The sequence below is a fragment of the Plecotus auritus genome (genome assembly GCF_963455305.1).
Source record: "Plecotus auritus genome assembly, chromosome: 8".
Taxonomy (NCBI): domain Eukaryota; kingdom Metazoa; phylum Chordata; class Mammalia; order Chiroptera; family Vespertilionidae; genus Plecotus; species Plecotus auritus.
The window spans coordinates 14484789-14511639 of record NC_137782.1 but is presented as its reverse complement, the minus strand read 5'-3'; the positions used below and the strand labels follow the sequence as shown (position 1 = coordinate 14511639).

At 47.4% G+C, this 26851-nt stretch overlaps 1 protein-coding gene across 2 annotated transcripts in view; it reads left to right on the top strand.

Moving 5' to 3' along the window:
* Positions 1-717: 717 nt before the first annotated feature.
* The window catches only part of SETBP1 (SET binding protein 1), a 355347-nt gene continuing 329213 nt past the window's right edge, over positions 718-26851 (top strand). For both annotated transcript variants that reach the window (XM_080684674.1, XM_080684675.1), the window contains exons 1-2: positions 718-908; positions 21794-22444. In XM_080684674.1, coding sequence (XP_080540800.1) covers positions 21962-22444 — 483 coding nt within the window. In that variant the 5' untranslated portion in view covers positions 718-908; positions 21794-21961. The remainder of the gene's footprint in view (positions 909-21793; positions 22445-26851) is intronic.

Genomic DNA, 26851 nt, shown 5'->3' with positions numbered 1-26851 from the left:
GTGTTGGGTCTCCCGCGCCCCCTCCCAGCAGATCGCAGGGTGGCGGTCCCCGCTGGGCTCCGCCGCGCGGCCGCCGCGATCCTCCCCCTCCCCCGCCCGCAGCCTCCCCCTTCCTTTCACTAGGACTCCAGGACTCGGGAGAGGGCGCGGGAGGCGGCACACGGGCCCGACCCCACTCCAGCGCTCGCCGGGGACGCGGGCGGGCGGCGAGGGGACGCGGCGGGGGCGCGGGGCGGGCGCGGCCATGGAGCGGCGGCGGCGGCGGCGGCGGCAGCACTAGCGACCGCGGGCGGACCGGCGAGCGGGCGGGCAGGCGGGCAGGGCCGATCGGCCCCGCGGACCGGACTGCACAGCTCAGCAAAAGCGCCCTCGCCCTCCGCGCGTCTTCTCCTGCGAGCCCGAAGCCGGTAACATTTTTTAAAGCTCCAATCCGCCTTTGAAGAAAAGGAAAAGAATTAGCATTGATCGGAGAGACGGGATTATACATCACTATAATTATTATTATTTTTTTTGGCTTCTGCTAAAATTCGCCAGCTCGCCACGCGCCCGTGGCGAGTGTGTGCGAGTGTGTGCGTGCGGCTGTGTGTGAATGTGATTACTCCAGGACTCCTCGGGCTCCGGAGACGCCATTTTCCCCCTTGATATCTCTCTCCGTACACCGGCGAGCGGCTGAGGCGGCCGCGCCGGGCGGGAAGCGCGGGGCCGGCCGGGGCCCCTGCCGCCGCCTCCGCGCGCCCGGGGGCTCCCGCGCCCCGCGAGCGAGGGCGGCCGGCCCGCGGCTCGCCGTTTGACAGATGCTCATCGCCATGGAGTTACCTCAGCTGCACCTTTGGGGGCTCGGGCGAGCGACAGGAGCCAGGATCTGAGCGAGCGCGACGGCCAGCGGAGCCGGAGCCGCCGGGACATGGGTGAGCACGCGCGCGGCGACCTCGGCCCGGGAGCCCCGCGCCCAGGCTCCCGCCGCGCCGTGGGGCCCCGCACGTCGGGGGCCGGGGCGGTGTGTGTGCCCTGCATGCAAAACTTAACGTCGCCTCGCCCAGGCTTTGACTTTGCACCGGGGCGGGAAGGGGAAAAGGGGGCCGAGGGGGCGGGCGGGTTGCGGGTCCCGGCGAGGCTGCCTGGGGTGAGCGCGATGCCGGCCCGCTCGCGGGTGGGCAGCGATGCCAGCTCCTTTGGAGTGGCCCGTTTGTGGCGGCGATGGTGGAAGCGTTGGGCTGGAGGGCTGAGAGCTTATTGAGTTTCGCCTAATCTGATCCCCCTCCCCCGCCTTTTGCACCCTCCCTCAGTCCTGCCGCTGGCTGCCAGGGCTGGCTGGTTTGGTGTTGGTGGAGTGGACTTGGAGGGGGAGGGAGGAGGGAAAGGGGTGGAAAGGCGGCAGGATTTTTTTTTTTCTCTCTCTCTTTGTAACTTGCAGGTTAAGTGGAGCTAGAGAGCTACGTTGTAACCTAGTTGGATTTTTTTTTTTTTGGGGGGGGGGGATGTATCAGAATCTAACCAGTCCTTAATAGAAAGAAGAACAGGGAAGAAGTGGTCCAGCCAGCGAAGGTTGGTGTGTGCTTGTGTTGTGGCTCTGTGTTAGTCTTTCTCTTAAAATCTTAATCAATGGATCCCAGTCTCTTTCTTGTGCTCTCCGGTTTGGGGACTTCGAAAAGACAGGAATTCCCTTAAAAGCAGAGGAATGGAATGCCTTTTTTGAAAGCACGCATTGTGTGTGTTTCTGGAGGAACCGTGGGCTTGGGAATTAAGGGCAGGCTTCCCCCGTTCGGTGGTTTCCAGTGGGAAATCACTCCGGAAAGGGAGCCCTTCAGTATTGATTTATTGTTTTTGTCTTTCAAACCATTATCTCTTTGATTAAGATACTGCCTGAGAAGTTCCACAGAGACAAAGTCAGGTAAACTGGACCGGGCAGATCTTTAGCAAGATGGTGATAACGGTGATGCTGTTTTTGGTGTCTGTTTGTGTTGGAAGCATTGTTGGGTAATAGCAATTTTTGATAGGTAGAGCATGCTGCTTCTAAAAAAAAAATAAGTAACTGCCCAAATGCTGCCTTCCAGTTCTCCTCCCCACACACTACAAGCACCCCTTCTCTCCTGACCCATACTGATTACAACAATTCTGAAACCGGATCCAACTGGAAATATTTTCTTTGGAGGTCAGAAAGTTGTGCAATTGGAAGTGGGAGATGAGGCTAGAGGTCCTGGAAGTGTGGGGAGGGGAGTCTTATTGCCCCCCTGATGCTGCGTTTATTCTTTCTGTGTTGTCTGTGTGGGTTCTGAGGGTGTGTATATTGGTCTAAAAGGACTGTTGAGGGAAGGATTTCCGATTTGTTTCCGCTTCAAATCAACTGTCCTGATAATCTCATGGTTAATGCCTAATACTAAAAGGCCAATTTCTGTGTCTCTTTATCCCTGCAGAAGCTCTCCTCCAGAAGGACAATTTATTCTGGAATTCTACAGCAGCTATTTTTCCTTCCTAACTCTCCCTACCTCGCCCCGACACCCCCCTCCCCCCGCCGGCAAATCCATTACCTTTTAATCCCCTAAAGTTTGGTTGGAGTTCTTGGTCTTTAAGGAAATACTAGTATTACTTGTTTTTTTCTCTTACATGATTTTTCATTCTTTTCCTTTACTCTTCATCCTGTTTTTCTCCTTTTCTTGTAGATTTGTGCAAACAGAAACAAAACAAAACAAAACAAACCCACCCAAAAACTAAACTTCATAAAGTAGCTGTCACCAAAGCTATCTGGCAGTTCAGCCCCATCTCTTACCCTCCTTTAGTTCATGCCAGTAAATTGGATGTGCCCCATCTGAACGCATCTTCATCTGCAAACGTGTGTGTGTGTGTGTGTGTGTGTGTGTGTGTGTGTGTGTGTGTGTGTGTGTGAGAGAGAGAGAGAGAGAGAGAGAGAGAGAGAGAGAGAGAGAGAGTGTGTGTTGGGGGCAGGAGTGGGGTCCAGAAGGAGATGTGGAGAGGAAGGGTGGTGTTCTGTGCAGGCCACATCTGCACCTCGGGGCCAGACCTGGAGAGTCTGGAAGAGTTTCCTTTGCACACCCCAGTTAGATGTTGTCTGGCAGGGATGGGGAGGCGGGGCCAACTGGCCGGCAGGCTTGTAAGGGAGGAGAAAGTTGTGGCACTTTACATGTAGCCAATTTACAATCCCAGGTCACTGTTTCCCCCTTCTGCTTTCTGTGGCTTCCACCATCCCAAGACTCCGAAGGGAGGCAGACTCTCCCTTGCTCTGCCCTGGCAATCCCAAGTTTCAGAACCAAGCCTAGGATGCTGTGTTTTCTTCCTCCCTACTTAAAGGAGTTGCCTGCTAGGAGAGAAGGACATTAGGATAGATCAAAAGAGTGTGCCTGATACAGCGTCTTTGCAAATTTCAGGGAGTATAGGCTGAGAGTTTATGAAGACCAGGTCCTCTGAAAGTGCGGCGTTGCATACCATCTCCCCTCCCCCCATTTATAAAAAAAAATGTCTTAGTCTTGGGAAGTTGAATTGGTGTTAGAGCTGGGCTGAGAGAGCTGCTTGCCTCTCTAGTAACCCGAGCTGGGCTGGGGGGAGGAGGTGGTGAGTGAATGCAATCCTAGGCCAGAGGAGGGAAACCAACTGACTTGTCTCTCTTAGCGGGGAAAATAGATGTGTCACTGGAATAAACAAACTGGAAGTGGGGGAGGGGAAGGCTTGGAGTGAACAGAAAGCCCAGTGGCTGAGAGGCAGGGGTGTGGGTTAGAAAGGGGCCACTTCTAGCTTGGGAGAAAATATCAACTGCCTTATATGTTCATGAATGGGCTAGACAAGTGACGGGGTGTAACCCGATCTTTTGTGTGTTAACTTCAGAATGTTACATAGGAAGGCGCTGTTGGCAGACTCAGTTGAACTTCACACAGAGGAAGCCTGGGGGTATCCCTGAGTGAACCAAGGAGCCCGTGGTGCCACGAGGGCTTCTGGTCCTCTACTTGTATTATTCATGGCAAGCTACTTTGTAAATTACTTGACCTAAAAGACGGTTGGAGGGAAAGAGAAAATAAGTGCATGGAATCTTTGTAGAATTTAGTTGAAGATGGTCAGTGGGGAGAGGCAGGAGTTTGCAGAAGAATACATAGGTAGGCACTTATCCTTGGATTCTCTTGATCTTCAATTCCATCTGGGCCCGAATCAATACTTGTCTGGCACAAAAATGCACCTCCAGAGGAAGAGAGTGTTTCGGACTGGTCATTGTTTGCAGTTGTACTTCAGCCTCACTCTGAAGCGTCTTCAGCCCATGCAACAGGAGGAAGATGAGAAGTAGCGAGATGGATGGGACATCCCTTCTGGATTTCTGAGGAGACACAGAAACTTGGCTGGGCCTCAGCCTCCCAGAATGCCAGTTTTTTCCCTTGGAGACTCGAAGTTTTAATTGAAACCAGAAAGCTATTGAAGGCAGACCCAGCCAATGAAACCTTGTTTTCTATGCTGCTCAGGAATGGGAAATAAATAATGTTTTGCTGATGGCATTTCAAGTTGCTTCAGTTCTGCTCCTGCCAGAAGAGCAGAGTAAATTATTATTATTAACACATTAGCATTGTCAGGAGTTGCAGTGCCTTAAAAATCGTATGATGTCATTGAGTTTGCTCAGGGACCCACTGTGTGGGACAGTTCTGATGGGGTGGGGTGGGGGTTTAGGAGGCTGCTCTTGTCCCGGAGAGCTGCCCTGAGAAAAATGAAACCTCATAAGAGTTCTTGCCATAGGTTACCATGTTTGGTCCTTGGGTTCCTGTGAAGAATGGAACAAAACAATTCCCTTCCATTCCTGTGCAGTGGCATATTATGAAACTGAGTGAGCTTCCCCAAATGTTTTGGGCCAGGATGAGTAGGTAAGGAGTAGTGTCATCGTGCATAATGCCTTAGGTTTGGGCCTCTTTTAGAGCAATTTCTAAAGGTGACCTGGTGTTCCACACATTCTTCATAACGTGATGGACACTTTGGGCAGCTAAACGCTTGATTGATGCAGAAAATTAAACACCCAGATAGCCACAGTGTACTTCATAGAAAGTTCCATTCTCCATTCTTGTTTGGTTCTGTTTTCATTTCCATGTTCACTTAGCCTTCTATGAGATTCTGAGGCCTCCTTGGACATAGCAAGTTTGGGGGCAGTATAAAGTTTGCCGGGAACTGATAACCTTAGTTAGATGACTGAGCCTAAGTTAGTGGTCCTTATAGTTTTAAAAGTCCAGAGGGAATCTGTATCCCTTTCAGAGTTGGTCCCCCCTGCCCCCTCCTTAGAGGGTACCTTCTAAGGTTGAGGAAATGTTATATTTTTAACGGCCTTTTGTTTAGAAACCCACAGTTGACTTCCCATCCAGTTCAGAGCAAATGATGCTAAGGGTCTAATGAAGAAGGTGACCAGGCCCATAGGACCCCTGGGAGGAAGGGTTCTGATTGGCAGATGCATGATGAGCCAGCGAGCTGACCCCAGGCACGCCTGTTCCCCTGCTAGGGAGGATCAGGAATGAATGGTGAGCAGATAAGTGTTTCCGAACTTTGCCAGCTTGGAAAACTGTTTCCCTAACCCAACGTATTATTATTATTATTATTATTTTTAATATATTTTATTGATTTTTTACAGAGAGGAAGGGAGAGGGATAGAGAGTTAGAAACATCGATGAGAGAGAAACATCGATCAGCTGCCTTCTGCACACCCCCTACTAGGGATGTGCCCGCAACCAAGGTACATGCCCTTGACCGGAATCGAACCTGGGACCTTTCAGTCCACAGGCCGACGCTCTATCCACTGAGCCAAACCGGTTAGGGCCCAACTTTTTATTTTCTCTAAAAAATACTCCCTTTCCTATACATGGCACATTGCCCTTTTCAAAGATATCTTCACATCGTAATTCCCTCTTGATTCTCTGAAGGAGGGAGGCCAGATAAGCATTTTCTCCTCATTCAGATGAGGCAGTTGATACAGTGACTTGAGTAAATGACACAGGTTGGTGGTCGACCTGGGACCAGACCACTGTGTGATAAAGTGTGAAGAACATCCCACCTGATATGACACATTTGCTTCAGATCCTATCCTCCTACTTCCCAGCTAAATGACTCCCCCTCCCCCACAAGTTTTTTAACCTCTTTGTGCCTCAGTAACCTAATCAGCAAAATAGGGATAAGATGCTTACCCTGTCTACTTCACAGGGGTTGTGAGGATTAAACAATGCCAGCTAATTTCTGTAATTGGACTCTGAGAGGATTTCCACGCTGCCTCCTGGATACTGGTCCTGAGATCATTGTCACCATAGCGCAGAGACTAATAACCCCTTGGTATGGCCAGAAATGCCTCCAGGGGCCCCTTATGTTCTAAGACAGTCAGGGAATAGTTGTTTTCTGCTCTTGAGTTGACTCAGTTGAATTTTTTGGATGCTTCCTATGCTCAAAGAGGAGAGGGTGTGAGGGGGAGGGTCCCCATCGGGGGCTACAGTGGCTGAGCAGTGACATTCTGGACAGAAGTTTTAGCCTCTGTAAAGAAAGGAACTAATAACAGGATTACCCATGTCCCAGCAAACCCAGTGATTTCTCTAGAATTGGAAAAAGACTTCACAGGCCAGTTGTTCCCTCTTTTTTTTTTTTAATTGATTTTTAGAGAGAGGAAAGGGGGAGAGAGAGAAACACTGAGGTGAGAGAGAAACATGGATCTTTGCCTCCCTCTCGCTTCCTGACCAGGGAACTGAACCTGCCACCTTTTGGTGTACAGGGTGCCGCTCCAACCAACGGAGCCAAGCTGGCCAAGGGCTGTTCCCTAGCTTAACCCTCTTTCTCTTTCCTGTCATTCCTGGCGCAGCCCATCCAGCAGCCTGCCCCAGGCACCTGGCATTGTTCTCGAGTGAACCCCGTTTTACACAACACATGCAGGCCTCTGCTCCCATCAGACTGGCTTCCTTGCTGTCCCAGGGCACTGTGTGCACAGGTCTCCTCCACACCTCAGCTGGCTCTGCTTCACCGCCTCCTCTGGGAAGGGGTCCTGATTGGGCCCATCTGGCTGGCACTGCTCCCTCTTAGGACAGCAGACCAGTTCTCGGCTCCTCCCCCAGGCTGCAGAGCACTTCTGGTCTGAAGCTCTAGCCTGGCCATGGGTTGTGCTGCTTCTGTTTATTGTCACTACCTCCCCAGGCTGTGGGTCCCTGAAGAGAGGGACCGAGTTTGCCCCAGGGCGCCCTGCCCCTGCAAATGAACCAGTGACTCCTGGTGCATGAGTGAGTCACAGAACTGATGTGAAGGTAGAATATTCAAAGTGAATGCTCTTTAAGGTGAGCTTGGCTTCTGCTCCCTGAGAAGCCGCACATTGAGGACCTCTTAGACAAAGTGAGTAATAGCCACTTGCGTCAATGGCTTTTTGTACTTCTGGCAGTCTTTCAGGGCCAATTGCCCACTCTCAGTTTCTCCCTCAAAGCCTAAGAGTTGACGATGTTTTACCACATGTGCATCCTACCGGTCACTCATTCTTCGAATCATCAAATATTTATTAAGTGCCTACTAGAGTCTCATCATCACAATAGCACATACAGCTCTTGACTTTCTCTGAAAATGCCAATTGCATTTCTTGTCCACCACACTCATTTTGGCACTTAACTATGCAATCTTGTCTGTTACTCAAGTCCAAGTGCTTCCCTGCTCCTGGGTGTCTTTGGGAGGCTGGCCGCGAGGGAAAAGGCAACCGAGCAGAGAGAAGCGCTCAGAGCGGAAAGTTCCAGGGAAAGGCTCCTGCGAGGCAGGCCACAGGCTGGGCTGGCTGGCCACTGGCATTTGATGTGGGACAAGTTACAGTGCCTTGTCACTCTTCCCACAGTAAAGTGAAAGAGTTGGGCTTACTATGAAATTCCGCAATTCTGCAGCTCGACGTGTCCCAGGAAAGTTAAAGCTTTCTTAAAGCTCAGAGCTCCTCAGTCCCCTGTGATGGCAGCCCAGCACCCATGTAGACCAATCCGAAGGGTTGGCACACTTGGCTAAGTGTTTACGGTGGGGAAGTAGGTTATAGAAGGGGGAATGGGACCAGTTAGAATCAGAGAGCCAGATGTGGAGGGCGGGTAGGGAGAGGAGGGATGGTGAGCTGTGTGAAGACACACCATAGTGAATAGTGTGGAAGGAAGATGAAAATTGACTCTCTGCATCTCTTGTAAACTGGTCCTCTTCGGTGAAATGACTTAGTTGAGGCAAGGGAGATGAGGCAAAGAGAGCTTCTGGAAAATCTAAACTATGTTCTCTCTCTGGGCTTTGCTACTGCTTCTGATGCCCGGGAGGCACCTGGAATCTCTGCTGTGGTTACGTCGTGACCTCTTGGATCTAGGAGGCTGGGTATTATTATTACTGTTTTTTAGATTTCATTGGGCACGAAGACTGGGGCCATGCCTGTGCTCCCTGGGGTGTCTTCTCGATCCCCACAGCAGAGCCTGCCCTGCCATTGCCTGTGCTCAGTCACTACCACTGAGTTAGTTTGCATGCATTTTGAGATCAAAGATAGTGACCCACAGTTTGTCCAATGCCAGAGAGAGGCCTCTGTGCTTTTGGATTGAGGTGGGATCAGGAAAGTGGGGTTCTGACCTGAGGTCCTGTGAACATTCAGCCGGAGTCCTGACCCACTTAGGAGCACACTAGTAGGACACTGAGGAAGATGGAAGTTCTGCAAGTTACTGGGATGTTGGAGTTGCTTTTACCCTAGGACTTGGGGTAGGGAAACAATAGCATGTGACACTATTAGCCTAACTGAGTGAGAAGCAGTTTCTTCATTATTTCTCTCCTCGGCCAAAGATGTGCAGCCCTACCATGGAAAGAAGCTGCTTGGGGTTTGAACCTGAAGTTGGAAAGATGTGGAGACGGGAGATGCTGAATTTGATGAGTCCAGCCCAGCAGCCCCACCCAACACGCTCATCAGAAGTGCTGGCACTGTTGTTGTGCTTGTAGCAAAATAATGAAATCTGGGTGGCAAGTCCCCTTGCAGTTGTTGGTGGCTGTGTCTGTGACCTATTGTTATTTGAACAATGAGAGCTTTGATTTTTTTACAAGTATTGATTAATAATGGTGGCTAAAAAGGATGATTTGATGTGAAAGCCCTGTGGGCCTCCTTTCTGCTCATTATTTTGTACTCTAGAGCTCGATTACAGTCAGTTTTTTGATCCTCAAATATTTATTAAAGTCTCAGCATTGCAGCCCATGTGAGCCATTGCTCCTGGCGCTGTTGGCGGGAAAGGTCTGGTATGAGAGGGGGCTTTTGCCCCTGGAGAGTGGTCAGAGCGTCTGGAGAGACATGCTTAACTCATATGGGAAGCAGCCTGCAGCCGAGTGTGAGCATGATCTGAGTGGAATTATGCTATTTGTGTGTATTTGTGTGATCAGGGCCGAGGTGCAGTCCGGGAAGGCTTTGAGGAGGATGTGATTTGTGGTTTGATGGTGGAACTGGAACACAGGGACATTCTTGGTGGCAGAGTAGCTTTCACACTGGAGCAGGGATGGGACAAAGTTTGCATGTGAATTTGGAATTGCCCCACGAAAGGAATGCTGATCACCAGCATGCACTGCAGCTGGCAGGAGCAAGGCAGCCCGAGGATGAAGGTCCTGTTGGCTGACATTGACGGGCCGGCCACCCATAGCAGGCACCTTGGTGGTCTGAGGTCTTCTGGCTGCAGTGTGAAGGACAAAACCCTTTAAATTGGACCCAATCTAGCTGTTGAGAGTTTTCATTCAAACTTATCAACTCTTCAACCCTCTGGTTCAGCAAACTTTGTTTGCTCATTGGCATTTAAGCATGAGTATGACCAGACCCTGCTGGGTGCTGTGTGGATCCCAAGAGATGGAGGTTACCTCATCTCTGCTCTTAATGTAGCGGAAGACACCATAAGAACCCAAGAAAACCAGTGGGGGAAAAGCTGCGTCAGTCATCTGGGGCGAAGTAACAACTCCAGTGAGAGCATAGGGAAGGCCAGCACCTCCCGTGGCTGGACAGATTAGGAAAGCTTCAAGGGGGAGGTGGGCTTGAGCTGAAGTCTTGAATAATGGAACTGTGAGGAGAGCAGCAGGGGAGATGTTCAGGTTGAGAAGGTAGAGACAGAAAGGAGACCACTTCCCAGAGACCAGAGCTTTGTGGAATGTCAGGTAGCAAGACCGATGGGATGGGATCCTGTGGGGAACAGGCCAAGGCTACATCTCCCCTGACCTGAGACGGGAGCCATGGCTGATGTTTTCAGAGCGTGTAGAGCACAAGGGTGCTCTAGTCAGAGAATGTCCATCCCTACCACACATGAGAGAACCCTAACATCTGATTGTCCTGCCCACCCCTGCTCGTGTCAGCCACCAACTCTTCAGTCTGGGTTTAAAAGAGTTCTCTTTAGATCAAAACCCAAAAGAACATATAAGCATTCAGAGTGAGTGATACTCCTCTCTGGGAGCTTAGTGTATAATTGGAGAAAGACATGCACAAGTTTCAGTAAACGCAATATTGAAATGGCAGTTCAAGGTGCTGAATAAGAAATACAAGGGGATGGAGATGGAGATACTATTTGTTTAGCTCTCTGGGATGCCTAACATCTCTTCTGTGGCAGAAGCACAAACTTGTCAGATTAATCTTTATGTTCAATTGACAACAAGCAAAGCAGTTGCTGAATCAGATGGTTGAGAAGTTGAGGAATTTGAATTAAGACTGAACAGGGCATGGAGTCAAAAATTAGAAGGCCTAGAAAGAAAGACTTTAGAATTTATTATTGGTTTAATTATTCAGTTTAGTCACTGCCTTCAGGGAAGCCTGTCATTTTCATCCCCACTGGACTAAAGGCACGGTGAAAGACTGGAACTTAAATGACTGCTAATTCTGGGTATTTAAAGACGGATGCCATTGTGGGTTCAAAGGAAAGCAAATGACATTTGGAGTTAGACAGAACTACCTCAGTCATTTCTCACCTTAATTTTTCTTATCTGTAAGGTTGGTCCATCACACAGTTAGATCAAATAATAAACTTAAAGCCCTTGTATACTAGATGCCTGTTAAATGTTAGAATCGTTTCTTTACCTCGTGGATCTCTCCACTCTGCTTGCACAGGACACACTATGATCACAGTTCCTTCTTACAGGTCTACCCGGAGATATTTAACCTACTTAGGTGCCATTCTGTATATGATATTTTCTTTTTCCTTATAAGAGTCTGGGAAGACATTAGGAGGGCAGAGAAGAAAACTGTTGCCCAGAGGGTTTAGTGATGTGGCAAGTCAGTGGCAAACTGGTTTTGGAGCCCCCTTCTGTAGACGCAGTTGCGAGTGTTGGGTTGAAAGCTGGCATCACTGTGTTTTCAAGACATCAGATCCAGTAAAAGCACAGGCTTTGGGGTATATAGACTTGGATTTGATTGTGGATCTGGCATAGGTTGTGTGTGCCCCTGAGCAAACTGGACCATCATTTTCACATCTGTGGAATGAGCACAGGTCTTCCGCATCACAGGGTTGCTGTCCCGATGACACAGATGATGTCTTTAAAGGCCATTGGTTGTGTCTAACCCCCCTCGCACTGCAGCTGAGTACCTCCATTGACTGCATGGAGAAATGGCGGCCACAGGTAGTTTGCCAAAGCAAGAGCTCAGACCTGTAGACTTGAGGATTGGCCCAGCCCGGTCTTCAGAGATCATTCCCCAAGTGCCCAAGACCAAGGCTTGTTCTGTTGTGTTACTGGTTCCCTAGGAGGCATTGTTTTTGCAGCTATTGCTGGAACTGTTGGTGAATAGATAGTGTGCCCAGCCTCAGGCTTCAAAGCTTGATTCTGTTTTGCTCCCTATTGTGGAGATCCCGAGCACAGGGTCTGATTCTTGGTTTTGTGTGACACTCAGCCAGGAAGAGCTGCAGAGCCGGTAAAATCTATAAAGAGGTGGAAGGTACTGACCCTCTCCTTGAGGGGGCTCTGTTGAGGAGGAGAAGCTCAGCATCAGAGACTGACAGAGCTAGAGGAAGCCCCAGAATCCACTGCATCATACCCCACATTCAACACATGAAGATGGTGAGACCCAGGGAGAAAAAGGAACCTGCCCAAGGCCACCCAGCTCCAAATGTCAGGGCAGGGAATTGAGTCTGAAATCCATGACTAAACTCAGTCTTATTTCCTCTATGAAACAAACTGGGAACAAGGGGAAAGCAATACTCCAGCAACATCAAAATACTGAAGTTAGCAGGTACATATTAATCTACTGTATGTACTTCCTATTGTAGAGGGAAATGGAGAAGGCTGGTCTCTAGCCCCATCCCTCGGGCTTTACTTGGGATCTGCGAAGAGAAGGCAGCATTTAGCCAAATGCTAGCGTGGATGATACAGACTATGGTAGTAAATCAAACTTCCCCCACATTTTGAAGATGCAGTAAGGTGATTCTCAACAGGTTCTTTCATAAATATCTTATTTAATCTTCAAATACTTTTCAAAACAGCCTTGAGGTAGGATTATTACCCAATTTCCAAATGAAATTGAATAGTTTAAATATATTTTCCAAGAACACAATTACCAAATAAAAAAGAAAAGCTAAGTCACCCAAACCTATGACATCAAAGTGGTGCTCCTTCCATTCTTCTTTTCAAGGAAATTCATGGCTTGGACACTTGCTGTTGGGTTCATTGTGCTCTTAACTGTGGTAGAGGCTTTTGTAAACCCAGCCCCTTCCTTCATGGAAGTCCTGGTCTGGTGGGAGAGATAAAGAAGTAAATGGAATATTGCAATACAGTTTGCCAAATGCTTTCATAGCAGAATGCCCAGGGAAGCTTGATTGAGATTATCTGTGAGTATGAGTGTGAGTGTGGGTGTGTGTGCGTGTATGTGTGCACAGGAGCATGGCCGAGTGCACGTATGCACATGTGTACACACAAGGGGAAGGAATAGAAAAAGAAGGTCCAGCCAGTCTTCATGAAGGAAGTGAAACTTGACCCAGTTCTTGAAGGATGACTTGGCGGTAACCAAGTGGAGAAAGGAGAAAGGGCAGACCAGCCAGAAGAAGTAGCGGGGTTGATGAAGTGATGCAAATTGGTGGATACTTGGGGGAGCCCAGACTCAGGAGAAGCTGCTAGGGAATGTGGGGAGTGCAGTCATCAGGGATCACAGCCTGGAGGAGGTGAACTGTGATCAGGAAGGTACCACGCAGGTGTGGAGTATGGAAAAAGCCAGGAGTCTGAGCTTCATTCTTTGCTGTAGGCCATTGGTGTGTTTGCAGGGTCAGAGAACTGTGCTGCAGAGCTGCTTTTGCCCTTGCTGATTGAGAGCTAGGGAAGAGTTGGGTCACTTGATCAATTTATCCGTGTTTATGGAGCATTTCCTCTGGGTGTTTCTGCAGCAGGAAGGGTTTCAGAGGCCCATCATTCAGAGTCATGGGAACCTGAGTAAAATGGCACCTGGCTGGCCTTTGACACAGCCTCTCATTCAACATTCACTCAGCGAATAATTCGTAGTGTTGCTCCATGAGGCAGGAGCTGTGCCAGACTCTGGGCGTTCTGTGATGAGCCAAACAGACACAGCTTCTATCCTTAGCACTTACCTTCCAATGGGGTAGGCAGAGTTGAAACCAAGAGTGGCACATGCATTCATTATAAAATGTAGTAAGTGCTAGGAAAGAAAATCCTATTTAATAAAGGCACAAAGCAGGGAGTCCTGATCTGAGTTATGAAGCCCAGGGAAGTGCAGTTTGACCTGGGCCTGAGCAATGAAGAGGCATTAACTCAAGGGAACAGGAAGAGGATTCCAGATACACGCAAAGTACCCCAAGTGGGGAAGCCACTTCTGACTCCCCACTGAAATACCTTAGAAGACATGGCGAAAGGTGAATGCTCAATCACCCTCAAAGCCAAAGTCAAACAATCTATTGCCAGAATCTGAGGTGGGATTCTTCTAACTATAAGGCGATAAGCCTAGGTTGGAAATACAATTGCTTCCCTGTCAGTAGTCAGGTAGGCTCACACTCCATCCTTTTGCACCCTTTGCCCCTTAGGAGCCGAAACTCAAATTTGTGTCAGCCAGAAAAATAGGTAGTCATCAGATCTACTGCATGGGCAACATTAATAAAACAACTGACGATGGTCTCTTCCCTAACATCATTATATGTATTCTCAAAGTCTACAGCTCTCAAAAAACAAATGGGCAAGGTTAGAGGACAGAGATTTGAGAGGAGAAGAGGGACATTGACTTCTGAGCAGAGAAGTTTCCTGGAATAAAGCTCTGAGACACAGACATAAAGAGTTTTTGCGGATTTCAGCCTTTCAGAGTTTAAAGAATATAGCAGAAGGATCCCCTCTTAGTCTAGCAGAACAATAGTAGATAGATGTCTACTGTCCATATGCTCAACACCCTATTCTCTAGATATTTTTAAATCCCTGGTTTAAGTTTAGTGATTTCTGTGGTGTAAACATTCTTACCATGGACAGTTTTCAAGCTATCATCTCAACACCTCTGATGTGGAGTTGGGAAGAGTCTCACATGGTAGGCTCTCAGGAACTCCCGGGTCTGGCTTCCACATACCACTGTTACTGTTCAGTAGGAACTGAGGTGATCGGAAGACTGATAACAGTAACAGCTCTGAGAGGAGGACTTAACTGGCTTCAAGATGGAAGGAAGAATCAAAAACAGACCTGTGCTTTTTCTGTGGACCAAGACTACCCTGCATGACTCTCTCCTTATTAAAGCATGAGTAAAAATAAAGAATCCAACTTGAGACCCGAGGGGGCAAAAACACTCAAAATATGGTAAGAGAAACAGTATCAGGATAATTATTTACTGCAAGAGTAAAATAAGAATTTTAGAAAGCTACCAGACATCCACAATAGGAAGAAGCATGACACTGGTGTAATAAAAGCATAAACTAATGAAGAAAGCATTCTAAGGTGGAAAGGTATCAAAATCAGCTGAAAAGAGGATGAAAAAGGAAAGAAAGATTGCAGGGATACAAAAGTGGGCAATAGCAGAATTAAAAATCCATCCTATATAATCCTATATAATAAAGAGATTATATGCAAATTGACCATCACTCCAACTCACAAGATGGCCACCCCCATGTGGACACAAGATGGCCACCACAAGATGGCTAGCAGGGGAGGGCAGTTGGGGAGGACCTGGCCTGCAGGGGAGGGCAGTTGGGGACAATGAGGCCTGCAGGGGAGGGTAGTTGGGGGGGGGGGACCAGGCCTGCAGGGGAGGGCAGTTGGGGGTGACCAGGCCAGCAGGGGAGAGCAGTTAGGGGTGACCGGGCCAGCAGGGGAGGGCATTTAGGGGCGACCAGGCCAGCAGAGGAGGGCAGTTGGGGGCGACCAGGCCTGCAGGGGAGGGCAGTTGGGTGGGACAAGGCCTGCAAGGGGGGGGAGTTAGGGGGGACCAGGCCTGCAGGGGAGGGCAGTTAAGGGCAATTGGGCCAGCAGGGGAGCAGTTAGGTATCAATCAGGCTGGCAGGGGAGTGGTTAGTGGGTGATTAGGCTGTCAGGCAGAAGCAGTTAGGGGCAATCAGGCAGGCAGGCAGGCGAGCAGTTGGGAGCCAGCAGTCCTGGATTGTGAGAGAGATGTCCAACTGCCCATTTAGGCCCAATCCCCAGTGGGATTGGGCCTAAACAGGCAGTCAGACATCCCTCAAGGTCCCATATTGGAGAGGGTGCAGGCTGGGCTGAGGGACACCCCCCTGTGCACAAATTTCGTGCACTAGGCCTCTAGTGGTCAATAAAGGCAAAGGGAGGTGTGAAATTGAATTAAATTGGTATTATGGAGGCTAGATTAGGGTAAACTATTCCACAATGAAAAATAAAGAAATAAACACAGTGAAAGAGAGAATGAGAGAAATGGAGAACAGTGTTAAGAGTTCTAAACTAAGAGTACAGGACAAATTTAGAAAGAAGTGAGTTCCATTGAATAATGAAAAGAATAAACTGAAGGGGACTTTCCTAAACTAGAAAGAACCTGCACCTACAGATCCAAAAAGCTTGTGTTTCAGCAAAAATAAAAGGAGCAAGATCCACACTACACTTACTTTGCCATTAATAAAATTCTATTATAATGAAAAATATCTTCAAGGATAAAGTTAAAACAAGTTGCCTACAAAGGAAACAAAAGCAGGCTGGCCTCCCTTTTCTCTTCTATTACTTCAGAGACTAGAAGACATTCTTCAGAGTTTTGAGAGGAAAGGTTCTGACCTGAGGATTATCTGGTCAGCCAGTATCTTCTACATGTAAAGATGAAAGAAGTGCCTGACCTTATGGGGATTTGCAGAATATGGAGCTGAGGTAGGGCTCTGGATGAAGAACTCTGGAGGAGTTTGGGAAAGGTCAAGATTGAGGCCGTGGGCCTTCCTATATTTGTGACTATTTGCCTTTAAGACCTTATGAGGTACATATGTTATTTAAAATTTCTTTTTTTATAAGTAGCATATAGTTCCATTAAAAAAACAGGTAAAAACCTTAACCTAATGAAGAAGATCATGAAGATGCTTCTTTTCCATTTTGTTGATGAGACACTGAGGCTGCGTGAGGGCTCCTAAGTGCCTGACCTAGGTCCAGAATCCCAAACTTTTGACTCCTGTTACGTATGTCAAGGGCTCTGTTAGTTCCACCATGGAAAGCAGCAGTCAGGGTGAGGATAGCCTATGTGCAACCTGGGAAAGAAGCGGATGGAAGAGGTGGATGGTGCTAGGAAGCCCAGATTGGGTTGGTTTATTCATATATTAATTCAGTCAGCCAACATTTCCTGAGTGTTCACTGGAATTGCATGGATGAATACAATGCAACTGATGTCTATTCTTAAGAGACTAAGAGTAAAACTGTAAGGGGAAAATACCTTTAACCACGGAATAATAGTGCTCTATGGTCAAGGCACTTGATGGCATTGGTGCGCAGACTAGGTAAAGCCTAAGCATCATAACCACCAGGAGGGTTTGGTAAAAGCCATACAGCTGGGCCCCATCCTGGAGCCCTGATTATGTAGGCATGCAGGGCTCAAGAATTTGCATTTCCTTTAAACTCTGGAATTAGCTAAGAGTTCCCAAGGCTGCAGGTGGAAAATGGTTTGTAGACTAGGTAAATTATTCCATCCTTCAGATTTGAAGTGGGGAGAGGGTGTATTTTTAGGGAGTCATTTGGGTTATGGTTCCCCTGTCCCTCAGAAAAATAATTATGTAGGTTACACTATCCAATTTGTTGTGTGTATAGGTCTATGGGTAAAATTACAAAGTTTAGAGTATGGAAGAGACCTTGGTCCCACTCCATTCATTGCTGAGATAAGTATGGAGGATGGGACTCCAAGTGGCTGTGAATGGGAGAGCCAGGAGTAGAGGCCAAGTTTCTGGACTCCTGTCCCAGTGTTCTTCCTAAGTACATCACCACCTTCTCCTTCTAGTCCCTTTGTCCCCCTGGGACCTCTTGGGCAGTTATTTTCTAAGCAATTTCATTGTTCTATGCCCTGTCACGCCAAGTCCTGCAGGCAGCCATGGTAGGGTTAACTTGGGTAGGACTGGAGGCTTGAGCCAAGTACAGAGTGTCCATTGTGCACCCGCCCTCTCTGGAGGAGTTGCTGACTGCTGGAATGTGACAAAGCAAAACGTTTTCACCTTGCTTCAGCTTCCCCTTCCCGTGAGTGTGAGTCATTGAGCGCCTGTGCACACACCACCTTGGCAGGGGCGCACCCAAGACCACGCGCAGTTGTCTCCCAGACTCACCAATAAATACAACTGTGACTTTGGGGTGGCAGGTACGTGCTGGGAAAAGGCAAAAGGAGAATGACAGCTTTGTGTGCTGGTGAAGTAAACAGACAGGTTAGGTTTCTCTGCTATTTGCTTTTGAAAGCTTCTTTTTATTTTTCTAAGGTGAGGGGTGCGTGTGGACATGAGGGACTGGATTATAATCCTCGGCATAGATAGTGAATTTTGCAGGGGCCACCTGGGTGGGTGGAGCTGCCATTAGAGTAGTTTGAACTACAGGACTTTGAAGAATTGTCACGGGGCTGATTCATTTTCGTTGAGAAAGAACTTCTTGAAGACCTCCAAGTGCCTGGTCCTGCACTGGGTCAGTCTCAGCCTGCAATGAAATGCAGTCCAGGGAGGGAAATAAGATTTGTGTACTCAAAACAATGAGAAGGCAAGGCAAGACTAGTGTTTAGTGGCCCACTATGCAGCTGGGTGCACAGTAAGTCAGGCCAGGGATGAATGCTGTGGTCCAGAGCTTACAAAAGACGGTCATGAGGAAGTGAAGACTTGGGCATGACCTCAAAATATGGGAAGGACTGGGATCTGTTTGTTCATCCATTCAGTCATTCCTCCATGCAGCAGACATTTGGAGAGTACCAGTTGTATGAGAGGCATTGCATGGATTGATGGAAAGGGATATAAAGAAAGATTCTATAAAAAATACCAAGGCAGAAATAATTCCGTGTGTACAATGCTACTGTGGAGACTGGTGTGACTTGACTAGGGAATGCAAGTTGGTGGCCAACGAGCCCCTAAGATTACATTCTTAGGGTGAACCCAGTATGAAAAGTCTGGAATTGATGTGTTCCTGAAGATTGGGATTATTTGAGACTGAATTGCTGGTGCATCTCTAGTATTTTCTGGCATACTCACACTGCTCTAGTTCAAGTCCTCACACAATAAGAGTGGAATTTCATCGGAGCCTTCTTATGGTCCCCCTCCCTCTAATATCAGGTTCTGTTAATCCAGCCCTCACATCACATGTCAAATTATCTTCTTGAAGCATAGCCTTAATAGCATCCCTTCCCTATTGCCATCTCTTAAATGGCTTCCCCATTACCTGTATGATAAAATCCATCTAATTAGTGTGGCATTCAAGGATGCCTAGGATCTGGCTGTAGCCTTTTTATCTCCAGCCCCCATTTTGTACCACACCTGTCAGCCAAACCTCACCTTTCTCTCCCTCGAACCTTGCGTGTTCCTGCCCCAGGCCTCACCTCACCTCGTGCTCTTCCTTCTTTCTGCCATGTCCTCCTTCTTCCCACTCTACTATTGAAGCACCTCAAGGTCAAAGCCGTATCTTATGCTCTCCTTGAAGCCCTTTGGGGTGGTTTCCAAAGTGTCTACACCTTGCCCAGGTGGAAACCACTTTCTCTTCCCTTTGTTTCTATCCTTTATTATAGGGCATATATAAATCTGTTGTTTTATTTTTCAAGCAGCTCTTTAGAGTGTAACTTCTTTGAGGAAAGAGATTGTATTTATTTGTGTCTTAGAATCTTTACTGTGGAGAACTGAAAAAAAATTGTTGAGTTTCCCCTTTTTGTGTCTGTTTTACTACTTGAGTTTTAACTTTTGGAACTTTGTCTTCTATATCAATTAGTTAATTATTTATACCATTAAATATAAGAAACTCTAAACTGAGTCATTTTTAATGGAAGATGCTTTATTCCACTTTATATAGCTAATCATTCCTCTGAAGTTTAGATTCCACCTTCTTTTCTCTCATCTCTGAACCTGCACTATACATTGTCTTATCTGTGGTTCACAGGTCCAAATAAGTTTAGGGTAGGAACGTCTTATGAGGAATATGCCTCACCTTTGGCCCTTACCCAAGGATAGCTTCATAGGTAGGTACCAGGGAATTAAAATGTAACATTGCAGGTACTTGCCGGAGAGAGTAAACCACTGAAGGACTACAGTCATAAGCAAACATGGCTAGCAATTTGTGTGGCCTTCGATACAAGCTGAGAAAGACCTACTGGGACATGTGCTCTAGGGCAAGCATGTCAAACTTGCGGCCCGCGGGCCGCATGCCTCGTTTATTTGGCCTGTGTTAGTGTTTGAGTTTGACATGCTTGTTCTAGGGCATCTTGATGTCTCCAGCAGCTAGTGTGGTACCTGGACACTAGGAAGAGGGGTTTCAATGAAGCTTGACTTCAGTATGACTTTTAAAAAAATTATGTAAGGTTTTGGGCAGGTGGGCAGGTCCATCTAGATGAGACAAAGAATCTTATAAGTAAAAAACAATAAAACACATTAAATGTCATATTGTCTGACTGCCTGCCCCTGCTCCAAAGTTGGGACTTTGTCCCTTTTGTAGCATGGGGCACAGGTGGCTGTTCAGTGTGTGATTGACAGCTTCAGCATGGATGCTCATGTTCCCACTAGGTAGCTTCTTCTCTTCCAGAAATGCTGTGTTCATTGGGTTTTCCCCGAAGTGGAAGCAGGTGTGCATGCATCTTTCTGCAGGGCTGAGCAGCCCCCAGGAGCTGAGTGTGTTCCTGGGCGTCCCCGGGGAACAGGTCCCTGTTGGAGCACTGGCTGCCTTGCTGGCTGGCTTCCTCCCAGGGCAGCAGCTGGAAGTGCACTGACTCCACAGGGAGAACATACAGCCCCGTCGTCAAGCTCCGGTTCTGGGCTGCTCTGAACGTGTGTTTGCAGACTTCATTGGAATTTTATGGTGGGCACACTTGCTGACTGATTCCTTAAATTGGTGGGCTCGGCTCAGTGGTAGAAACTGAAGGTGTGATGTCTTCTGCTGGGAGCTGAGAGAGTATTCAGCCATTTAGGAAAGTTCGGGTGACCTCGCCTAGAGCTCAGGGTGCAAGGAGGTGATGTCTTGAAGTTTGGTGCAGCCCCAGGGCTCTATGTTTTCTCTTGAGGATGAGCATTTGGACTTCTTTGGAGCTTTGAAAGGGATGAGTATGAAACTGGGACTAATGGGACATGGAGTGAATAAGGTTGAAAGGTAGTTTAGCTGGTCCTTCCATGATCTAGAGAAAGCCTGACTGATTTTTCTCTGTTTCTTGTGAGAAAGGCAGAATCCAAGATCTCAGGGGTGCAAGGGGGGTGGTTCCTGACACTTCCAAAGGCCTGTGAAATGCTCCCCTCTCTCCCCGTTTTTGTTGTTGTCATGTAGACATAATGCCACTTTATGCAAAGACCAGAGAGGGATTTAAAACTGACCCTAAGGGCTATTTTTATCTAAATAATTTATGATTTATTGTCTTTTGTGTCAGTGGAAATGTTTTTTAGGGTTGGTTTTTCTTTTTTGTTTTTAAGCCTGTGCCTAAGCTTTACATTTGCTTTAAGAAATAAAAAAGACTTGCCTGGCCAGTGTTGCTCAATGGTTGAGCATTGACCTATGAACCAGGAGGTCACTGTTCGATTCCCGGTCAGGGTACATGACCGGGTTGCAGGCTTGATCCCCAGTAGGCAGCCAATCAATGATTCTCTCTCATCATTGATGTTTCTATCTCCTTCCCTCTCCCTTTCTCTCTAAAATCAATAAAAAATATATATTAAAAAATGTAAAAAGAAATAGAAAAGACTTGCATAATTGAAATAATTCATAATGAACAGTGATAAGGAAAGAATGGCCAAGACCTTGGCTAACTGTCCTTCCTCTAAGGGGGTGGAGAGCTTTGCCCAGGCACCTCAGGGGGCTGCGTTCAGCTTTGCAAACTGTATGTGAGGGAAGTGGTGCAAGAAGCTGACCCGACACAGTTCCCACAGACCCGAGCATCAACACTTCAGACTTCCCTTTCGTCATGGTTCGTTCTGATGGTGACTCAGCCAGCTGTGGTTTCAGTTTCAGAAACTTCTAGCTGGTAATGGGACTGGAGGACTCGCCTCTTTTATCTCTGTTGGGCCCACAGCCATAAAAATTCATAACAATCCAATGAAGGGATGTGTGTGTGTGTCTGCCCCTTTGCTCCAATTTAGTCCAGTGTGGGGATGCACACTCTGATTTGATTTCTGTCCATCATTTTTTTCTGATGCCGTTGATAAGTGGGAAGGGGCTTCGGGGACATAGATTAAGTTACTGTTTAGGTCATTTTCTTCCTGCCATGGCTAATCATTTCTCTGCTTCTCAGTTGCAGATCTGATCTCCTGAGCACTTCATCTTGTCTCCATCCTTGGGGCTCTGAGCCCAGCAGCTGGACCACTTTGTCCTTGGAATTTTGGGTGTCCTCTCTGTTCACCTTCCCTTTTCCCCTTCTCCCTTCCCCCTGCTGAGAACTCCTGAAGACTGTAGGATTGTCATGGAGTCCAGGGAAATTTTGAGCGGCTCCCGGCAAAGAGGGGGCGAGTCGGATTTCCTGCCAGTCCCCTCGGCCAAGCCTGCAACTGCGCCTGGCTGTGCAGAACCTCTGCTGTCTGCGCCAGGGACTGGGAAGGGCATCCCGGGGGCCGGAGAGCGCATGGAGCCAGAGGAGGAGGATGAACTGGGCTCAGGGCGGGATGTGGATTCCAACTCCAATGCCGACAGCGAGAAGTGGGTGGCAGGAGATGGCCTGGAAGAGCAGGAGTTTTCCATCAAGGAGGCGAACTTCACGGAGGGAAGTCTGAAGCTGAAGATTCAGACCACAAAGCGGGCGAAGAAACCCCCAAAGAATCTGGAGAACTACATATGCCCCCCTGAGATCAAGATCACCATCAAGCAGTCTGGGGACCAGAAGGTGTCTCGTGCGGGGAAAAACAGCAAAGCCACGAAAGAGGAGGACAGAAGCCACTCCAAGAAGAAGGTAGGGAGCCCTGTTTTGTAGGATTTTCGTTGGTTTGTTTTTGCCATTTTATTCTCAACTTTTTAGAGTCTGTTTGCTTGTTACTAATTTGCACTAAGTCCTTAACGTCATTAATAGGTTCTGCAGTGAAACTACAGTGATGTGATGAAACCAATGTTACTATAGGCCAGTGGTTGGCAAACTGCGGCTCGCGAGCCACATGCGGCTCTTTGGCCCCTTGAGTGTGGCTCTTCCACAAAATACCACGGCCTGGCCGAGTCTATTTTGAAGAAGTGGCGTTAGAAGAAGTTTAAGTTTAAAAAATTGGGCTCTCAAAAGAAATTTCAATTGTTGTACTGTTGATATTTGGCTCTGTTGACTAATGAGTTTGCCGACCACTGCTATAGGCTAATTGATATATGTAAGAGTTAGGTTCCTGTGGCATCTCATCCACGTTATAATGCAACAATGTGGAACTAAATGACTTGACTGGTTATAATGCAACAATGTTGAACTAAATGACTCCACTCCAGGACCTGCTATGTTTCTGAATTACCAGTTTCCTTGATGGAATATTTAGGGCCTCTGGAAGAAATGCCCCTGACACCTTGGTGTAGTGCCTAATTACTATTTTTTATTATTATACTAGAGGTCTGGTGCATGAAAATTCATGCACTGGAGCCGGGGAGGTTCCTCAGCCTGGCCTGCCCCCTCTCACAGTCTGGGAGCCCTCAGGGGTGGGAGGCGACCCGGCAATCAGGGGAAGGTGACGCCCCCATCCCACCTGCTGCTGCCACTGCCGGCAGTGCAAGCCTCAGCCGGCCCTGGTTACCTGAGCCTCAGGCGGCCCTGGGCAGCTGGGCAACTGCCATCCAAGGCTTGCCTGCACCTCGGGCAGGCCCTGGGCGGCTGGGGTGCTGAGACGACTGGGGACTCCGGAGACCTTGCCGCGCATCTGCCGCTCCGGCGGGGCTGAGGGGACTGGACACCGCCATCTTTGAGGGTGTGGCAGTCAATTAGCATATTCCCTCTTTATTAGATAGGATCTTCTACCCATCTGAAAAGCAATAGCTACTAGGATTAGAAGTCAGGAGCAGTTCTATTTGTTGTGTTGCAACCAATTGGCTGGGTCAGATCCGGCTTAACTATGACAACATTTTGAAGTTTTTCTTTTGTTTTACTTTTTGTTCTCATAGTCAGAGAGGGGGATGTTGAAAAATGTTGGTCAATCGGAACAGTCAAGAACCACTATAACCTTTTGGTTTCAATCACTGCTGTACATCTTTCTAACATAGGCGACCCTTCCACCTGACTAAGGAAGCCCCGTCTTTGTGGTAACTTGAGGCTCCGAGAGGGCCGAGAGATCATTATTCCAAAGCCAGAGGCGAGCATTAGAACTGGAGAGAAAAAAGGGGCAGCCGACTGACCTGAATCTTTGTCCAACACATCGTAGACTTTTAAGGTTGGGTCTTGAATGAACTTGGCTGGTTGTCATTTGGTCAGGGAAGACTGGGTCCAGGTTTCATTGTATTATTTTGCATCACAGGGGTTTGCTGTGACCTCTCTTCCTGGGAGGGGTGTGGTACTCAGCCCTGACAGCAGACTGCCCTAGTCCAGAAGTTTCTGACTCAAACAGTCTTTGGATCTTGTGCATAGCGTGGCAAGGAGTCTTCCTGTTGACAGAGTTTTGGGGTTCTGGGTTGTAGGTGCTAATCAGTCTTTGTAACTCTTTTCCCTGCATCTTATCATTTATCTGAGCGCTAGCCTTGATGGACGGGCTAAAAATGGCACATATAAAGGAACCTCTCTCCTTTATAGTCCATAGATAATTTGTAGAGTTTCTGTTGTCAATATTTGTGTGTGTGTGTGTGTGTGTTTCTTTTTAGCTTTGGAGGCATCATTTTCAGTAAAATTACTAGGAATCATGTTCTTCGATTAGTGTAGGGCTTGTATCCTTCTTCACCTAGTTGTTTTACCTGATTTATTGCATTTCCCATCTAAAGACTTGAACTGGAAGAGACTTTCTAGGGTGACCAATGTCTCCCAGTTGGCTCAGATGCTCATAGTTTGAAAACTGAAAATCCTGCATCTAGGAATCCCCTGCTGTCCTAGGCAAGCTGGGACAGTTGGTCACCTTACTTTAACACTCAGAACACAAAGGAATCTTCTAAATTATCTTGCTTTTACATAGCATAGGGGTAGTGCTCTACACTTCCCCTCTCCATAGCACCTTTGCTGTGCTTTCTGCTTCCCTGTTATGAAACCAGCGTTTATCTAGATGCACATGGTGGAAACTTCTGAGGAATCTTACAAGCAAATACGACAGCTACACCAGGCTCCATGTAGAAAGTGAGGCTTATTTTTGGAGTTGAGTCTCTTCAGCTTTGAACATGAGTACCTTTGCCTCTGCTCATTGTGATGGCCAGTTCCTTGTGTGTTGTTGGATTTTTGTGTGGGTGGGCAGTCTTGAAAACTATTTCCCCTCCATCTCCATCATGGCCAGGATTTCAGCAGCAGAGGACGGTTTTGGGCACACAGATTCAAATTTACTGTCCTATAAATAGATACTTTATGCAGGTATTATCTTCCCTAAAACCACAAGATTGTTCCCAATTATAGCCTTCTGCCTATTCGAAATCCCTAGAATAAAACTCTGGAATTTGTGACATGGGGATGATTACAAAGTTGAAATGTGCAATGGAACTCTGTTCTCATATCTGACATTCTCAGGCTGGTCATTCTCACCCAGAAAGCTGGGTGCTCATTGTGTGCTTTCTTGGAAAGAGAAATGAAATCATTCACTTAAATATACAACTCACCAGGTCAGTGTTTCTAAGCCAATTGGGAATGGCAGAAAGAAGGGGGAGGGACTGGGATTCCATGCATTATGCTCTAATGGGAATATCTGCAAAAATTTTAAATTGTTAGGAGCTTGTTTCATGCTGTACTTCTCTATCCTTCTTGCATTTATTGATGCCAAGAGCTGTTACTTTCCAGAAATGAATGAATAAAGTTACTCGTACTGAGTCTTTTTTTTAAAAAATATATTTTATTGATTTTTTACGGAGAGGAAGGGAGAGGGATAGAGAGTTAGAAACATCGATGAGAGAGAGACATCTATCAGCTGCCTCCTGCACACCCGCTACTGGGGATGTGCCCGCAGCCAAGGTACATGCCCTTGACCGGAATCGAACCTGGGACCCTTCAGTCCGCAGGCCCGTGCTCTATCCACTGAGCCAAACCGGTTAGGGCTCGTACTGAGTCTTAATCACTTGATAGATGATCAGAAACTTCTCTGATCCCTGTTGGGTTAGAATGTCAACTTGGTTACTCTTCAAGTTTCTGTTGTTTTGCAAACAGGGAGTAAACTGAAGCTAAGGTTGAGATGGAGAGGTGGACACCCAGCCTACCATTTGTATAGAAACGTTCAGTGTCATGGGCATGCAGAATCTACTTATTTGTATGAATGGGAAATATGTGATCAGTAAATTAGGGTAGGGAAAAGGTTGAGAATGGCTCTTTCTAAGCAACAGGTCAATGACTAACTCTAAAATCCAGTCTTCTGGAACTTTTGTATGAGGCAAGCCCCTGATTGAAGAAAGATGCATGGAGTGGCCCTGAGACTCAGTCCTTCACAGGGAGCGAGGAAGGAGGCCCTGTTGACTTGATCCTTGAGCTGGTGGAGATGCCTACTCAGGAGTCTCCTGACTATCTGTGCTGACTTAGAGCTGGGTCAACCAATTGAAGTCCATGGGCCAAGTCCAGCCACCTGCCTGTTGTGTACAGCGCACAAGCAAAGAATGGTTGGGGAAATATCAACAAAAGAAGAAAAATCTTTTGCAATGTGAACATTTTGTGGAATTCAAATTTCAGTGCCCATAAATAAACTTTCTTTTGGAAAAGAGCCACATCCATTTATTTACATTTCGTCTGTGATCGCTTTTGCACTAGAACAGTAGAGTTGGGTGGTTGTGACAGACTGTGTGGCCCACGGAGCGGGAACGATTTGCTGTCTGGCCCTAACCAGACCAAAAAAAGTGTTTGTTGACCCTTGGCTTAGGGACAGGACATAGAGTTTCAGGGTAACAGGATTTTCTTTCATTTTGTTTGTTAGTGATTCGGCCTCTCATTCTTTTTCTTTTTCTCTTCTGCAGACCAATTAATTTTTTTCAAGTCAATGTGCAACAGCCTTAGGCAAAGACAGCTTCTATCGGATCCCAATGATTTTCTTTTTCATTGGTTTTTGTAAAAAGGATGCTCTGGAGGATAATGATAGTATCCCTTACCTATCACTGAAAGGGTATCTCTGCTAGCTTAACTCTATTTCTACATCCTCTACTGCTTTGGGGTGAAGAGATGCATGTGTGACAGCCCCAAGAGCTTTATTCCGAATTTCAAACCTAGGACCAGTCTTCCAAATTTAAGAGA